This window comes from Culex quinquefasciatus, chromosome 2, assembly GCF_015732765.1.
Source record: "Culex quinquefasciatus strain JHB chromosome 2, VPISU_Cqui_1.0_pri_paternal, whole genome shotgun sequence".
In the NCBI taxonomy this organism is placed as follows: Eukaryota; Metazoa; Arthropoda; class Insecta; order Diptera; family Culicidae; genus Culex; species Culex quinquefasciatus.
The window spans coordinates 114526052-114544831 of record NC_051862.1 but is presented as its reverse complement, the minus strand read 5'-3'; the positions used below and the strand labels follow the sequence as shown (position 1 = coordinate 114544831).

The 18780-nt window shown below is 44.4% G+C and overlaps 2 protein-coding genes and 1 long non-coding RNA gene across 3 annotated transcripts; 2 read left to right on the top strand and 1 right to left on the bottom strand.

Annotated features, from left to right (window-relative positions):
* The first annotated feature begins 3708 nt into the window (after positions 1-3708).
* Positions 3709-9633, top strand: LOC119767730. The gene is made up of 3 exons (XR_005277682.1): positions 3709-4030; positions 9367-9533; positions 9590-9633. It is a non-coding gene; the product is annotated as an uncharacterized LOC119767730 (long non-coding RNA).
* On the bottom strand, positions 7879-8944 carry LOC119767729. Its single transcript, XM_038257078.1, has 2 exons — positions 8334-8944; positions 7879-8272 (listed from the first exon to the last, which is right to left on the bottom strand). Exons 1-2 carry the CDS (start codon positions 8766-8768, stop codon positions 8186-8188), a joined length of 522 nt encoding a protein of 173 aa, XP_038113006.1. The 5' UTR covers positions 8769-8944; the 3' UTR covers positions 7879-8185.
* Positions 9634-11375: 1742 nt separating the features above from the next.
* LOC119766269 (uncharacterized protein K02A2.6-like) lies at positions 11376-15846 on the top strand. Its single transcript, XM_038250714.1, has 3 exons — positions 11376-11735; positions 11777-14404; positions 14446-15846. Exons 1-3 carry the CDS (start codon positions 11376-11378, stop codon positions 15844-15846), a joined length of 4389 nt encoding a protein of 1462 aa, XP_038106642.1.
* Positions 15847-18780: the final 2934 nt, after the last annotated feature.

The window sequence follows — 18780 nt, the reverse complement described above, 5'->3', positions numbered from 1 at the left end:
GCGGACCTAAGAAAGATCTGCAACCTAGGAGACTGGCGAGCTGCAGCCCAGAACCGAGCAACATGGAACAACCTTCTTGATACAGCACGGGCACCGCGTATGGTGTTCTAAGCTGTTTGGTATGGTATGTATGTCCACTTTGTGCGGTTTGTTGCATATTCGCCAGAATTCTGGCAACAATCTTAGGCCAGTCGGCCAGACAAAACGCCCGCCAGGCGTCCCCTTTCCGTCTGGGAATTCCTGCTTCCCGCTAGTGAACCCGCTCTTTTAAGCGGATTGCTTTTTTATGCTCACCTTTAATTTGGAGGGAACGAAAATTTGGTGTTGATATGGATCAATCGGGTGACTAGTTTTGCAAAATGTTTCGGGATTAATTTGGACATTGGCTTTCTGATTTCATAGATACGTTAACATAATTAACTTGGAGTGACGCTTTCAGCCCAGTTGATTGATGTTTCATGTTCATTAGGAACACTTAAACCTGACTTTACGCTTGAACTTCCTCGATATCTTTTAAACATTTCAATTTTTCTTAAATCTTTGTAATACAATTTGCAGATTTTTTCATAAAAAAAACATACCAAAAATAATTCTATGTATAATTCACGCTATCGGGACCGTGGTGTACGGGTAAGCGTGATTGCCTCTCACGCAGTCGGCCTGGGTTCGATCCCAGACGGTCCCGGTGGCATTTTTCGAGACGAGATTTGTCTGATCACGCCTTCCGTCGGACGGGAAGTAAATGTTGGCCCCGGGCTAACCTAAAGGTTAGGTCGTTAGCTCAGTTCAGGTGTAAGAGTCGTTTCCATGGGTCCTGTCTCGGTGGAGTCGCTGGTAGGCAGTTGGACTAACAATCCAAAGGTCGTCAGTTCGAATCCCGCTGTATCTTTACAAGGATTGGACATAGGGCAATGGTCAATATGGAGACTTTTATGTAAAATTGTCTGGGGAATTGATTCCCACTATCGGTTTTTGGCCATTTTGACGTTTAGACCACTTTTCAAAAAAACAGTTTTAGTAAATGATTTTTTTATTTTTTTAGGAGAGATATACCATCCTGCATTTTTCATGAGCCTTTTTATCACATTTTAGGCTATTTTCACAAAAATTTTGAACGAAAAAAAATCGTGACATCAGCTTAAAATTTAACATTTAAACTTAAAAATTGAAAAATCTCATAGAATTGGCGTGCATTTTTCTTTCAGTGTATTTTTTTCAAAAAGCTCGTCTAATTTCCTACAAGTTTGTCTTTGACCACTTTTTTATACGGTGCAACCGCTTCGAGATACAGCAATTCTCCCTCCGTGTACGCACGAGAGCATGCAGCTAGTGCTCAGTGCTCCATCGTTTTTTCGATTTTTTTCGCCGTAATTGATTGTGGTTACCCGCGAGTTTGCTTCTCCAGCATGCCAAAGGCCGGCCGTGGCCGTGGCAGTTCGAGTGCGGCCTCGAAAAACCCGCGAAGTTCGTCTACCGGCCGTGTGCAAAAAGGTAAACAAACCAACGCCGTGTCGGCCGCCATCGCGCAGGGGAGCGTCAGCGCTGAAGGCATCGACAAAAAGTTACTACATCCTGGATATGTCCCAAGATCACCAGTGCGAACCCGTTCCGGTACTTCCGGTGCCACGACCAGTGGCACATCAACATCCGCCAATATCCCCATCAGGAACGAGTTCCAGATGCTGAGCGACGACGAAGAAAATAACAACTCTGACGGTAGCAGCACTACCGACGACGACGACGACGATGATGGTCGTGCACGGAAAAAAGTGCCGACGTCAAAAAAGAACAACTCTCCAGCGGAACGTAGACCACCTCCAATTTTTGTTTTGGACACGTTAGCGGATGATGTTGACGAGTTGCTGGAAGGCCTCGAATATTGTCTGAAAATCGGTAAGTCGGCAGTGCAAGTGATCACACTGACCAAAAAGAATTTCGACCTGGTGTTTGAAGAATTGAAGCGTAGCAACTTCAACTTCTACACATTCAACCCCGAGAAGCCCCCTGTTAAGGTCGTCTTGCAGGGTTATCAAGACCGTCCGATCTCCGACCTGAAGGGTCACCTTTCGGACGCCGGAATAAAACCGCGGGAGATTAAAGTGCTCTCGCGCAAGACAACGGTAACAGGTACACACACACTGTACCTGTTGTACTTCGACCGCGGCACTGTCAAGATCCAAGACCTGCGGCGGACTAAAACGTTGGACGGTTTTTGGGTAAACTGGCGGTTTTACACCAAGAACCCAACGGACGTAGCGCAATGCCACCGTTGCCAGAAATTCGGCCACGGCTCGCGGAACTGCAACCTCCGGCCCCGCTGCGTGAAGTGCGGTGAGTCACACCTCTCGGAGGCGTGCGCACTGCCACGAAAGGCGGACTTGGGGGACAAGGCAGAACAAACCAAGCCGCGCGTAAAGTGCGCGAACTGTGACGGCAACCATACCGGCAATTACCGCGGATGCGTCGCGCGCAAGGCCTACCTCGAGGAGCAGGAAAAGAGAAAAAAGAAAGCGTCCCACCCTCCTCAGCGAAGTACGAGCGCAGCCGTTCCTGCAACTGGACAGCGTACGGTTCCTGCGGAAAACTCAGCGTTCCCTCCTGGTTGGGGGCGTTCGTTCGCCAGCGTGGTCGCTGCCGGTAGCGGCAGTACGGCCCAGCAAGAAGTCACCGGGAAGATCTCTTCACCCTGCCGGAGTTCTTTGCTCTCGCGGGGGAGATGATGACGCGGTTTCGGAGCTGCCGGAACAAGGCAGAACAATTCCTGGCCCTTGGGGAACTGATGATCAAACACATCTACAAAGGATAAATTTTCTGTGATCTAGTATTAAGCTTTCTCTTCCTCTATCCCCTTTCCTTTGCAATTTCTGTAAGTTTTTTTATAGTTTTTTCTTACTCTTGCTAGTGCCTTAGTTAAAGAAATAATTGTTCCTAAATGGATTATGATGCAACACACAGCTGTAAGGAACTCCAAAACTCTGTTATGCACTTCAAAATAACTCATTGTATCTTGATTATTCACCAATAAAACCGAATTGAATTGAATTGAGATACAGCAATATTTAAATTACAAAATACAAAAAATATTGAAAACCCTTACGCCGTTCTCAAATGTCATTATCGAGTGCAACTAGCTTCATATACACAAAAATGGCTTTTATAGGCTTAGGATAACATGTCTAAAAAGTTTCAATGAAATCGGAGAGGGTCGGGAACAAAAGTACCAGAAAAATTCCTGATTTGAGCTGGAATTGCTCATAAACTTTTTGTTTTCTCTTCTCTAAACTAATGTGAAAATAATTTTTAACGACTATTGGACCAAACACATTAGGCAAATTGCATGTAGATGCTTCAACATGTAATAGAGTTATCTAAGCCCGCTCTCACGCACACTAGCACACCATTTGTTTTGCTAGTCGGTACAACATTTAACCTCAATCTTTTTCGTGTACGTATACGCAATACATGCACACGTAGATAACTCTATGTTGACATGAAATTATTTCTTTCGCATTATTGTGCACACAAACAATCGAGAAATTAAAAGTGAGAGTGTGTGCGTGCAACATGGAATTAAACTTTTCGAAGTGCCATGGAAAACTTCACAGCAACTTCACAGAAGTTTAACTCCATGTGCAGATTTGACAGCTCGATTGTACTACAAAAGTATTCATCGCGATATCGCGATAAATTATTGAAATTTCGAAGCCAACGAATTATATCAAGAAAATCTACACCGGTTGATCAAAATCAGTTTAACAATATGGCTCTAGTTTAATTCAACTACGGACATCACGCAGACATTTTGAAAATAATGTACAAACCAATAAAAAAATTAACTCTGGCATCCTTCATTAGTGGAATTCTTTTGAAAGTAGCCGTATGAGTAGCTGTGCGAGTTGCGTGATGTTTCGAGTTTAAAATTTGGTTTCATTTGAGTGCAATCGATGGATAAACATTGATAGCAACCAGGATAACAGAAGGAAATGAAATGAGCGGCATGATTCTGTTGTAATGGATACTAACTCAAACAGTAGGTACCCCAATTGTAAGCCAACACAAATCATTTAATAACTATCAGAACAAAGACATGGTTTATTAGTGGATGTCATATAATCATTTTACAAAATAATGTCAGCGAGCTTTGAAAATATAAAAAAGCCGATATTTGAGATATTTATGTAATTAGTTCCCCATTTAGGTGATAATTAATAATTTTCTCAATCCATTTTAAGTTGCATGGTAGGTTTTTGTTTGATTTAGTTGTAGGTTCATTTGTGATTTCGTCGACCTTTAGGTTAAACAAATGCGAAAAACATCGAGTTTTTGTTATTTACGGTGATCTTTTTGACCTAGTATAGGGATTGAGAACACAGTTAAACCGGATATTAAAATTCATTGGTTTAATTTCGGAACGGATTACGGACGGCCGTAATAGGTAGTTAGAAACTTCTTAGATATTTTAAAATTGCATCCAGGCAGTCATTTTTATTTACGTTAGACATAATTGTTTAGGTGGCATAGACCGTCTGCATTGGGAGCGTTCTTTTATTATTCATTATTTTATAAGTAACGCAGTTGGAAAAGAGAGGAGATTGTTTAATTGTTTATTTACATTCATCTGACAATGTTTGTCTTAATGAATAAAAGGTTGAGTACGGTTAATTTTATCACGAAAACGGACAGACGATTCACCTAATTCAAACAAATCTTTTACTGCTGTGAAGGCTCCGATCATGCTGGAAACTGGTTCGTTGAAACCATAGGCTGTACGGTGGAATCTGCGGGCTAGTAGCGTTGAGTCACGAAGCGTTCTTTGCGGTGTGCGGAAGTTGATAAGAGAGAGCAGATTCGGAGAGTCGACTTCACCGTTCAACAACTTAGCAACAAAAGTTGCCTGCTGCGTTGTACGCCTGGACTGAAGGGGTTGGATGTTCAGCAGCCGACATCGAGCTGGATACGGAGGCAAATTAACTGGATCCCTCCAGGGCAAGCTTCTCAGGGCCCTCCGGATGAACCGCTTCTGCACACGTTCGATTCGCAAAATCCACGTTAGCTGGTAGGGCAACCACACAATGGCAGCGTACTCTAGGATGGGCCGAACGAGGGAGCAGTACAGTGATTTCAAGCAGTACGGATCACGAAAGTCCTTCGAAATTTTGGAGATGAATCCAAGCTGCCGATTGGCCTTGGCAATCACCCAGAATCATCCGCTTACAAAGCGGACAGTGTAACCATTCGGCCACGCACTGCCACCCAAGGCTTTGTTACGCTCCATATAAAAAAAATCATGAAAATTCTGTTAAGGGGCCATCCATAAACACTTTAGGGGAAGAGGAAGGAGGGTTAGGGGTCATAGTGCTATTTTCGGGCATTTAGTTTTGACCGAGGCCGGGACCGTGGTGTAGGGGTAATCGTGGTTGCCTCTCATCCAGTCGGCCTGGGTTCGATCCCAGACGGTCCCGGTGTCATGTTTCAAGACGAGATTTGTCTGATCACGCCTTCCGTCGGACGGGAAAGTAAATGTTGGCCCGGTCTAACCTAGCGGTTAGTTCGTTAGTTCATTCCAGGTGTAGGAGTGGTATGCCTGGGTCCTGCTTCGTCCTGCTTTCAAGGATATCGTTTATTGAAAAAATAACTTATATTTAATTCTTTTTTCAATATTTTATGGCAATATCTCAGCAACCAGAAGTTGGATCAAAAATCATAAATCGTAGATTACTTCCTGATCTTTCAGATAGATATTTAAACAGTTGAAAAAAAAAATGATAGATCAATTCCAAATTTTAACTCAATTTTTTTTAATTAATCAAAACTACGTTTCGATAGCAAATTTAATTTAAAGTAAGAGTTTTGTGAAATTAAAAAAAATTTTTGCAAACAAACACTTAAACAATTTGGCCGTCCATGACCAAAAAAAAAAGATTTTTAGCGCGTTGTCTACAACTTTGACACAGATACGAAATCGGGTTTTCCGATTATTTTCACACAAGGCTGTATATCATAGGTACTCGCGATCTTCCTTTGCATTAGTGTGAGTGCATGACTCCGTGCCACTAAAACCAAAACAATAACAAACGAACAATGGACCGTGTCAGGAAAACCAAAACATAAACAATGTCAGTGTCAGTGGAGTGAGAGAGTCAGAGATAACGATTTTGACAACCGCACTACTACACACTCAATCGCGAGTACCTTAGGTAGAAAGCCATGATTTTCACATAACTTTTGTATGACACAACTCGACTTTTTTTGGACACACTGAATCAATGGAATCAATCATGCTTAATTAAAAAGAAAAATTGCCTTAGTTTGGATTTTCCTAAATCTTTGGAATAAAATAAATATTAACTAGGATGTTTTATAACTAGATATTGTCCTTAATATTGAGAAAAAATATTCCTGAAACAAAACATTTTAATTTTTATTCAATAATTTTGATTTTATGTCAATATTTAAAAGCGCATTTTAATTAAATCATGAATGCTGTTCAAATAACAAAGTAACTTGAATTCTTAAGCATATTTATTTTTCATTGCAATTTTATGATTTTGGCCTTCAGTTTATAACCAAGTTACTGTTTGGATACATATGCTTTGCTAAGTTTCTTGTTTTATTAAGAGATTTTTTTTTACTTTCTGTACCATTTCAAGAAATTATTATACTGAGCAATTCTCTCAGATTTCGGTCATTCGATTTTTTTGTATTTTTTAATCTCGCTGAAACTTTTTTGGTGCCTTCGGTATGTCCAAAGAAGCCATTTTGCATCATTAGTTTGTCCATATAATTTTCCATAAAAAATTGATGTATGAAAATTCAAAAATCTGTATCTTTTGAAGGAAGTTTTGGACTCTTTGGAAAGGCCTTTCAATTGCCTAACCAACGATGGGTCGGATGATGGATCCGGACATAGTTTACATACATTTAAGTGAGATCCGGCATCAAAAAAGTACATCAATATCACTTAAGTGGTCATAACTCGAGACAGGGTTGCCAGATCTTCAATGTTTTGGACTCTTTGAAAAGGCCTTTCAATTGCCTAACCAACGATGGGACGGATGATGGATCCGGACATAGTTTACATACATTTAAGTGAGATCCGGCTTTAAAAAAGTACATAAATATCACTTAAGTGGTCATAACTCGAGACAGGGTTGCCAGATCTTCAATGTTTTGGACTCATTGGATAGGTTACCTAACCAACGATGGGTCGGATGATGGGTCCGGACATATTTACATACATTTAAGTGAGATCCGGCTTTAAAAAAGTACATAAATATTACTTAAGTGGTCATAACTCGAGACAGGTTTACCAGATCTTCAATGTTTTGGACTCATTGGATAGGTTACCTAACCAACGATGGGTCGGATGATGGATCCGGACATCGTTTACATGCATATAATTGAGATCCACGTGTTTGTGAAAACAGATTTTTATACATAACTTTTAAACTACTTATCGAAACTTCAAACAATTCAATAGCGATGTATGGGACCCTAAACCAAGTCGAATGCAACTGGTTCGATCAAAATCGGTGCAGCCAGTGCTGAGAAAACTTAGTGAGAATTTTGGTCACATACATACATACACACACACATACACACACACATACACACACACATACACACACACAGACATTTGTTCAGTTTTCGATTCTGAGTCGATATGTATATATGAAGGTGGGTCTAGGAGCTTTAAATAAAAAGTTCATTTTCAGAGCAGGATTATAGCCTTACCTCAGTGAGGAAGGCAAAAAGACCGATTTAGTAGAGTATTGCTCTACTTGTTTTTTGTTTTGTTTTTATTATATTATAGAGGTTTTACACGATTTGTGCATTCGCCTCTTAGTTAAAAGAAAAATACATTTTTATTGCATGTACATCAACTCACACCACTTCATAAAATTGTCCGTTCTTAATTTCGCGCTTTCTTCTTTACTGATCAGCTTCAACGTGTCTTCGTCCATTTCAGTTTCGCTGTCGAAATTTATTTGGCTGCGCTTTTGTTGGGGCGTTGTTTTGGACTCGACAGAAAGTTGTCGTTTCACACACTTTCCTTTCTTATCAACAGTTCTAAACCCATCGCCGTCGGTGACCTTCGAGATGGGATTAGATACTGTTGTTGTTGTTGCTGCTGGCACAATAGTAGTATTCGTCGTTGTTGGTTTGTCGTTCTTCTGGTTCGCGATCATGGTCTTCTTTTTTGCTTTCGCAGATGAGCAGGTTTTTTCGGGGTGACTTTTCTGTCCACATCGTCGGCAAGTCGGGATCTGGCCAGCATGAGTGGCCAAGCTTAATTGGCCCTTGATGCTGACATACGACGGCACCGGCTTGGAGAGTTTCATCCTCAGGACCCGCACACCGTTTGGAATCCCGGGGAAGAAGTTCTTCCAAACGTCGTCCGTAATCGTCAGCACCTCTCCATACTGCGCCATTCCGTCAGCGATGTCGTCGTTGGGCATTCCCGGCGGAAGATCATGGACCCGGACGTCGACGGCGTTGTCGTCAACGTACACCGGAATCAGGAAATTCTTCTCACCCGAACGGAGCGCGTGCTTCATGTGGTTGTCTGCTGTTACTTTGGTGGCTGTTGCTAGATCAGCCATCTCGATGAGGATGCCGTTCCGGGTGTTATGCAGTTGAAGACACTTAAACCCGGCAGGATTAAGGCCCATGCTTTTTTCCACAAAGGTTTTTATGGAATCCAGCGGTGGGCGAGCTGGTAGGACTCCGAAGTCCACGAAGATCGTGTTTTTTCGAGTTGGGCTCATTTTGAGCCTGCACGAAAACAAAAGAATTTGTTGCGAGGAGGTAGCACGTCTGATTGGCACCGTGTATTGTAGCCGACTGTATTGCTCTACTGTTATTATATATTTGTTTTAAAATGCTATATTATATATTTGTTTTAAAATGCTATCTAAAATGCTTGGTTTACACAAATGATTTATGGACAGTTCTTGCACTTAAAAAACATGAAACATTTCAATTTACCAAAAAATTACCGCAAACTTTGTAATGTAAATATTCAAACAGTTTGAAGTGAATTTTTTTTAATGGTTTTACAGCACATATAAACATTTTCTTATAGCAATGTTTGATAATGCAATCATTCAAAAAGCGAAACAAAATCAATTAAGGGGTGAGATTGGGTCAATCTCAAAACGGATAACATTTATGAACGGTGTGATTATACTTAGCCATATTCTGGGAAAATGTTGGTAAATCATTTAAGAACATTCCCCAACATTGTTTATTTCGATATAATTTGGTTTGATTGTGATAAAATAACAACATGTTAATTTAATTTAATCGGTCTTTATCGGTGAAAGTTGACGCAAATTTTAGAAGAAAGATAATTAAATTTTTTAGGTGGATAGGTCGACTAAGAGTCATAGAAGAAGATATAAAGGACGGAAAACTAAGTCAGCGAAGGGCCACTGAGGAGGGAGGAAAAAAAGTTCTCGGTGACCAAAACAATATGGGATTAAAATAACAATAGTAATATCGTTTTTTGACCCAAAATACCCCCACTGACGGTATATCATTTGTGGATAAATATTTTTGAAATCTATACTAATTTTGTTTTTTTTAGATTTATCGCCTGGGAGGAAAAAGCCACGTGGCCATATAGGGGGGGGGATTTGGCGTGAAACCACGAAAAACCATGAGGGGGGAGGGGGGGGTCAACATTCTCAAAAAAAGGCCACGTGGTTTATGCACGACCCCTAAAAAAAGGTTTGTAATTGTATCAACAATAGGATGTAACAAAATTTACTTTTTGACGGGCATTCAAGGGTTTGTTTCGGTGGGCATTAGGGTGGTCCAAATCCGGACTTTTTTGGGGCTACCCCCTGAAATCACCCATCACTAGGCTAAATTCCAAATTTGAGCTCATTCTGACCACGGGAACCCCTCCCTCGAATCGCTTAAAGTTTGTATGGGAAAATTCGTCAAAATGTATGGAGAAAAGCTTTTTTATCTTGGAAAACGCCATAATTATCCGATTCTTACCATTTCATTAAATTTAGAACAACTTTCCCGAAGACACCATATTTTTAGGATTTTTTCCCGCGAAGTTATTGGCGCCCAAAACTGACCCTTTTTGCGCGGCCAGCTGTAAGGGGCTACCTAACAACGATGTTTATTTCCAATTCGTACACGCACGTGCTCTCTCTCAGGTTCAAACTCTCTCACGAGCTTGCTCGCCTGCCTGCCTACCTGCCTTGACTGCCTGTTTACCGACAAGCGCGCGCGCGCGCTGTTTCTCTGCTTAGACTTTTGTCGTCGTCGTCGTTTTCGTTTGCTATCCGCTGCGCTGCGTTTCTGGTATGTTTATTATAATTTTCAACTAAAATAGCAGGATTGTTTGATATATAAAAATTAATGTAATATGTGATCATCAATAGATATCATATATAAGACCGTGTGAATTAGTTCATCCATGAATCGTCATCTGTTCTGATCCAAACCAGATTTGGGCGCTAACAACTTCGCGGGAAAAAATCCTAAAAATATTGTGTCTTCGGGAAAGTTGTTCTAAATTTAATGAAGGTTCTACATTTGAGAAATGGTAAGAATCGGATAATTATGGCGCCTTTCACAGGTAAAAAAGTAAAACAGTTGCTTTTCTCTATACATTTTGACGAATTTTCCCATACAAACTTTAAGCGATTGGAGGGAGGGGTTCCCGTGGTCAGAATGAGCTCAAATTTGGAATTTAGCCTAGTGATGGGTCAATCTTCGATTTCAGGGGGTAGCCCCAAAAAAGTCCGAATTTGGACCACCCTAGTGGGCATATTGAGCCCAAATCCCAAATATGAGCTTGATTGGACGTAACAGGAACTGGCGCTCCGCCCTTCAATTTTATATGGGATTTAACCCGCAAAATACCTTTTTTCAAAAATGTCAATTTTTGAGGCACTTTGGCCACCAATGCGTTTACCAAAAACATCACTGGCGTGTAGGCCAGATCTTTGCGCATCTTTTGGTATAAATAACTGTTGGGACAACCTAATCAGCGATGGTCCCCACCAGTCCGCACGCCGCTGGACTCGAACTTGGCGTCTGGAACGCCCAGGTCACGACGTCACCACAGCGCATACGTAGAGGAGGTTCCTGTTGTCAAATGGATTCAATAAAGCCATTCCGTGTTTAATTACTTACAAGATAACATGTTGTTTTATTTGTTGGACATTAAGTCTTATTTTGTCCTTGCTTTTAATTTGTTAAATGTTAATTGTCTCTCACGTACGACATCGGCCACCGGGCGTACGTGGTGATACAAAAGTGGTGACTCGGGTTAGTTTTGGCCTAATCTTTACGGGTCCAAGACGTCGCCACGGAAACGTAGAAGACTACGGGGAAGTTCCGAGAGCTCGATGGACGGCGACGAATCCATGAATGGCCAGGTTCCGCCGAACGGACAGTTGCCGCCGAACGGGCAGTTGCCGCTGAACGGACAGTTGTCGCCGAACGGGCAGTTGCCGCTGAACGGACAGTTGCCGCCGAACGGGCAGTTGCCGCTGAACGGACAGTTGCCGCCGAACGGGCAGTTCGGGCAGCAACCACATGGATTCAGACCTGGGGCAGATCCGTACATGCAGTGGTTCTCGCAGCAGCAGCAAGTCTACGTGTCGGAGATGTTCCGCCAGCAGCAGGAGGTTCTCCAGCAGCAACAAGCGGCCATGCAGCAGCAACAGCGACCGTTCATGGAGCAGCAGGAGCAGCTTCTACGGAACGTCATGACTCGGATCAATGTAAGGTCCCGCCGAACCCGGAGGTCATCCTGGACTCGCTTGCCAACAACATCAAGGAGTTCAGGTGTGATCCGGAAAGCAACGTCACCTTCGCGGCCTGGTACAATCGTTATGACGAGCTCTTTGCGAACGACGCTAGTCGGCTGGACGATCCGGCCAAGGTGCGTTTGCTGCTCAGGAAGCTGGGGATGTCGGAAAACGAGCGGTACACGAGCTACATACTGCCGAAAACATCTAAGTTTTTCTCGTTCGCGGATACCGTGGCAAAGCTTACGTCACTGTTCGGTACGGCCGAATCGGTGATAAGTCGACGGTACCGCTGCTTGCAGATCATGAAGCAACCTTTGGAGGACTATGTCACCTATGCCTGCCGCATTAACAAAGCTTGCGTTGAATTCGAACTGCCCAAGCTATCGGAGGAGCAGTTCAAGTGTCTTGTTTTTGTGTGTGGTCTGAAGTCAGAGAAAGACGCAGAAATAAGAACGCGGTTGCTGTGCAGGATCGAGGAGCGAGCAGACATAACTCTGGAGCTGATTTCGGAAGAATGCCAACGCCTTCTCAACATTTGGCATGACGCGGCGATGATCGAGGAGCAGGTAGCCGCTGTGCAAGCGTTGGATTCGAAGCCGAAGTTCTCGAGGAAGCAGTTCAAGTCTGGTTCAGCTGGTGATCGCGTGAAGTCCGGTAGAAGTGGTCCAGACACGGCCTGCTGGTCGTGTGGTGAGATGCACTACGCACGGGACTGCTCGTTCAAGGCGCACGAGTGCACCGACTGTGGACTGGTTGGCCACAAAGAGGGCTACTGCCGGAGCGCTGAGAAAGTCCGGAAGAAGTACGTCTCGACGAAGGTGGTGAAAGTTAACACGTGCAGCGTGGAAGATCGTCGGAAGTACGTGCCAGTCGTGATGAATCGCACCTCTGTGCGGCTTCAACTCGACACCGGGTCCGACATCACCATCATCTCAACGGGAACGTGGCGCAGCATTGGAAGTCCACCGATGTCAACAACTTCCGTCGTGGCGAAAACTGCTACGGGCAAGCCTTTGGAGATCGACGGTGAGTTCTGGTGCGAAATGGTGGTCGGGGGACGAAAGTCTTCTGGTCTGGTTCGAGTGACAAGTCAACCACTGAATTTGCTGGTCTCTGACATAATTGACAGCTTTGGGCTGTGGTCAGTGCCACTTGACACAATCTGTCATCTGGTTGAAACGTCAACAACAACAACAACAAATGTTGATGTACTCAAGGCGGAGTTTCCACATCTGTTTTCTGGAGAGTTGGGCTTGTGCGTGAAGACGAAGGTGAAACTTGAGTTGAAGCCGGAAAAATCACCCGTTTTTCGGCCCAAGAGACCGGTTGCTTACGCGATGTACCAAGCTGTGGATGATGAGTTGGACCGACTCGAACGCTGCAACATAATTTCTCCTGTGGATTTTTCGGAGTGGGCAGCTCCGATCGTGGTGGTACGAAAGGCAAGCGGGGCAGTACGAATCTGTGGAGACTATTCCACGGGGTTGAACGACGCGTCGCAGCCCAACCAGTACCCGTTGCCTCTTCCCCAGGACATTTTTGCTAGTTGTACCGTCTTCAGTCAGATTGACTTGACCGATGCGTACCTGCAGGTGGAGATGGACGAAAGCTCGCGTGCTATGCTCATCGTCAACACGCACCGGGGACTATACCAGTACAACCGCCTGGCACCTGGAGTAAAGCCAGCACCGGGAGCTTTCCAGCAAGTCATCGACGAGATGCTGTCCGGGCTCGTGAGGACTTGTGGTTATCTCGACGACGTGGTCGTCGGGGGTTTGGACGAAGAGGACCATAAGAAAAACCTACGGGCGGTGTTGCAGCGCATTGAGGAGTTTGGTTTCACGATTCGTGCGGAAAAATGTTCGTTCGGTCAGCCGCAAATTCGCTACCTGGGTCATCTTCTTGATCGCCAGGGATTGCGGCCGGATCCAGCCAAGATCGAAGCAATCGCCAATCTCGCCGTTCCGACCGATGTCAGTGGGGTTCGGTCATTTCTGGGAGCCATTAACAACTACGGCAAGTTTGTGGCGAACATGCGCAATCTGCGGTATCCCCTCGACGAGCTGCTGAAGGATGGGAACAAATTTCGGTGGACGCCGGAAGCGTTCGACCGATTCAAGCAGATTCTCAGCTCCGTCTTGATGCTGGCCCACTACGATCCGACGCAGGAGATTATTGTCTCGGCCGAAGCGTCAACCGTTGGGCTAGGTGCAACCATCAGCCACAAGTACACCGACGGGTCGGTGAAAGTCGTTCAGCACGCAGCTCGGGCGCTGTCGAAGGCGGAACAGGGGTACAGCCAGCCGGACAGAGAGGGTCTAGCCATCATTTTTGCCAATATCAAGTTCCACAAGATAATCTTCGGTCGCTCGTTCCGGCTCCAGACCGATCACGCGCCGCTGTTGCGGATCTTCGGTTCGTGTAAGGGCATTCCCGTGTATACGGCGAACCGGCTGCAGCGTTACGCGTTGACCCTTTTGCTGTACGATTTCACCATCGAGCACGTCCCGACTGAGAAGTTTGGTCACACCGACGTGCTGTCACGGCTTATCAGCAACCACGCCAAACCCGACGAGGACTACGTTATTGCTAGCATCACCCTGGACAACGATTTGAGGTCAGTAGTAGTTGACGTAGCAAGTGCCCTTCCTCTAAGTTTTAGGGTTGTGGAGCGGGACACGCAAGTCGACCCGTTGCTAAAGAGATCTACCGTTACCTGCGCAATGGCTGGCCACAGAAGCACACGATCGTCGACTCGGAAATTTTGCGCTTCTTCGTTCGGCAGGACTCGCTGAGCACTGTGGACGGGTGCGTTTTGTTTGGAGAAAGGCTGGTCATCCCTGAACGGCCCCGGCAGCGGTGTCTGCGCCAGCTGCACCAAGGACACCCGGGAATCTCACGCATGAAGGCTATCGCCCGAAGCTATGTCTACTGGCCTTCGATTGACGACGATGTGGAGGCACTTGTGAAGGCGTGCAAGCATTGCGCATCAGCGGCACGATCCCCTCCGCACTCAGCACCAATTCCGTGGTCTAGACCGACGGGACCATGGAAACGTGTGCACGTGGACTTCGCTGGTCCGATGGAAGGTGCGTACTTTTTGCTGATTGTAGATGCCTACACCAAATGGTCGGAGGTGATTAAGACGAATCGCATAACTTCGGTGGCAACAATTGGCATGCTTCGCAGCGTTTTTTTTCGTCTGGGTATGCCAGAACTGCTGGTCAGCGATAACGGGACACAGTTAACGAGCGCCGAGTTCTTGGAGTTCTGTACAACTAACGGCATCCAGCACCTTACGACGGCCCCGTTTCATCCGCAGTCCAATGGCCAAGCGGAGCGGTTTGTGGATACGTTTAAACGAGCAGTAAAGAAGATTCAGGCGGGGAGGAGCTCAATCGACGAAGCGCTAGACGTCTTCCTGATGACGTATCGAACTACACCGAATCGTCAGGTCGAAGGCGGCGTGTCACCATCTGAAGCCATGTTTGGACGCCGCATCCGGACGAATCTGGAACTGCTCTTTCCACCACCACCAAAACCACCCAGCGAGGCAACGGAGTTGAAAGGTGGTTCCCGGAAGCGACGGTTTGAACCGCACGACCTGGTTTACGCGAAGCTGTACAGCGGAAACAAGTGGCACTGGGCGCCTGGCCTTGTTTGCGACCGGGTTGGCCAGGTGTATACCGTTTGGGTCGAGGACCGCCGTATGCTCCGATCGCACGCAAATCAGCTTCTCAGTCGTGCAGATTGGGATCCGAGGACAGATGGAGCAGAGAAGCCGAAGTTGCCCCTCGACATCCTGCTAGATTCCTGGAATCTGTCGAAACCAACACCGGCTGCGGACCCAACAACACCGACGGTCTTGGACGTGTCACTACAGTCAGCAAGTCCGGATCAACGCTCGTCACCTGGTGTCCCAGAATGCTCGCCATCCATACCAAGATCACCCGAGCAGGTTGCACCACCTGAAAGCGAGCCTGCGTCGCTGGTACCGGGGCTTCGTCGTTCTACACGAGTTCGAAAGAAGCCTCAGCGGTTCAACTCGTACCAGCTCAATTGAGAAAGGGGGATGTTGGGACAATCTAATCAACGACGGTCCCCACCAGTCCGCACGCCGCTGGACTCGAACTTGGCGTCTGGAACGCCCAGATCACGACGTCACCACAGCGCATACGTAGAGGAGGTTCCGGTTGTCAAATGGATTCAATAAAGCCATTCCGTGTTTAATTACTTACAAGATAACACGTTGTTTTATTTGTTGGACATTAGGTCTTTTTTTTTTTTTTTTTTGAATTAAATATACTTTATTGAATCTTTCTTATAATAATTACATTTGGTTTACATAATAAGTGGTCAGCTGTGGCTCTTCAGCTTTAGTTTGCTTTTCGTGATTTAAACACTGTTCATTTTTATAACTTTAAAAGTATATGATTTATCATTTTTGTAACACTAGGTACAATGAGGAAAAAAATGTTAAGAAAACATAACCTAACCTAAAACTAACTTAATCTTACCATAAACTAAACCAATCCTTGAATCAAGGGGTATTCAGATATAGCACATTTTTCCCTGAATTTCAAACATTTTTCTTGAATCTTCTGATCCAACATTTTAACTTCTGCTAATTCATGAACCTCACTTGATCTTGTCCAGCCAGGAACATTCAAAACCATTTTGAGTACCTTGTTTTGGACACGCTGGAGCTTCAATTTATGAGTTCTAGCGCAACACTCCCAAACAGGTACTGCATACTCAATAACGGGGTAAATTATTTGTTTGTAAACTGCTAACTTATTTTTCAAAGATAGCTTTGATTTTCTGTTAATTAAAGGATACAAACACCTGATGAGAATGCTGCACTTGTTCAATATTTTATCTACATGCTGCCGAAACAAAAGTTTCGAGTCAAGTATGAGACCTAAATAGACAACTTCCTTTGACCAGGGTATCGAAACATCATTCATTTTAATCAAAACATCATCCTTTGGGACAAATCTGGCCGATTTGGAAAGTGGAAAAATGATGGTTTGAGTTTTGGCTGCATTTATGCGAATTTTCCAGTCGCCAAAGTATTCGGAAAGAACGTCAAGACCCTTCTGAAGACGGCCAACTAAATATCTGGTTATTTTACCCTTATAAATAACGGCAGTGTCATCAGCAAAAAGTGACAACACACCATTACCAGGAAGAGTAGGCAAATCAGATGTAAAAATATTGTACAGAAGTGGGCCAAGAATACTTCCTTGGGAACCCCAGCATCAATGTTGAATAATCCAGAAGCAATCCCATTCAGAAAAACCCTGAACGATCTCTCCGAAAGATAGTGCTGGATAATTTTGATAAGATACATTGGAAAACCGTATAAATACAGTTTATGTATCAAACCATCATGCCAAACATTGTCAAAAGCCTTCTCAACATCCAACAAAGCCATAGCAGTTGATTTAGACTCAAGCTTGTTCTGCTTGATGATTTTAGTTACTCTCGTAAGCTGATGAGCAGTATTATGTCCCTTTCGGAAGCCAAACTGCTCGTTCAAAATTATATTATTATCGTTGGTAAAATCCAAAAGCCTTGAATAGATGACCTTCTCAAAGAGTTTGGACAGACTACTCAAAAGACTAATGGGACGATAACTTGTTGGCGATGTTGGATCTTTTGAGGCTTCAAAATTGGTATGACTTTGCCCAGCTTCCAATTGGTGGGGAAGTAACCAAGTTGCAAACATTTATTGAAAATATTGGCTAGATGTTGAAAGAACTGATCACTCTGTTTTTTCAACACCAGATTAAAATGTTATCAAAGCCTGGAGCTTTCATATTTTTCATTTGTTTAACTGCAACTTTGACTTCCTCACCAGAAACATGGGAATCTGCAGGAAATTCAAAGGTAGAGTCATTGATTGTTGAAATACTATTGGCAACTGATGTTTCTTTACGGCTGGTCATGGAAGCGCCAAGATTATGTGAACTAACAAAATGAAGCCCAAGTGCATTTGCCTTTTCCTCGGATGTAATCAAAGGAGAATCCTCAACAATAAGAGGAGGAATAGGCTTTGGTTTGTTTTTAAGAACTTTTGAAAGTTTCCAAAATGGTTTTGAATAATTCCCAAGCTGGCTTACATGTTTTGAAAATTCTTGATTTCTGATATTGTCAAGTCGGTCTTGTATGATTTTGTTCAAATTGTTCACTGAAATCTTTTGTCATAGTCCCCAGTCCGTTGATATTGTCTCCTATAAACATTCCTAAGTCTAATCAAGTGTTTAGTATCTACGTCAATATCAGTTACCTTAAAATTAACAGGAACCTCTCGAACGTTGGCAGCCTCTGCTTGGTTGATAGCCTGCTGGATCACCTCCAGCGAACGATCAATATCGGCAGAAGTTTCCGGGTGTTGATCATAGTCGATGTTGCTGTCGACCACTTGCTGAAACTGCTGCCAGTCAACGTTGTGGTAATCTTTCCGGGTTGGTTGCCGCTGCGGAGTAACGGAAGCTCCAACCTCCACAACCACCGGATAGTGATCAGAACTCAACTCTTCAAACACCTCAGGATGAGCCACGTTCTCAGCCATATTGGTAATGAAGAAGTCGATGATTGAGTGATTCCCAGACCGAGCCACCCTCGTTGGACGATCCGGACTCACAACGTTGTAGTATCCGTTTTGCAGATCGTTGTGCAGAATCACTCCGTTCCGATTCCTCCTGCTGTTGCCCCAAACTTCATGCTTCGCGTTGAGGTCACCAGCGATGATGTACTTTGCGCTCCGCCGTGTCAGCTTCTGGATATCGCTCTTCAGTTTTGCTGCTGAACCATCTCTGGCATTCACCTGACGTGGACAGTATGCAGCAATGAAGAGTACTGGGCCAACCGAAGTGGGAATTTCCACTCCAACGGCCTCGATGATGTCCAGCTTAAAGTGTGGCAGCCGGCGTGGCTTGAGATCACGATGAACAGCGACAAGCACACCTCCTCCTCCAGAGGTGGTCCTATC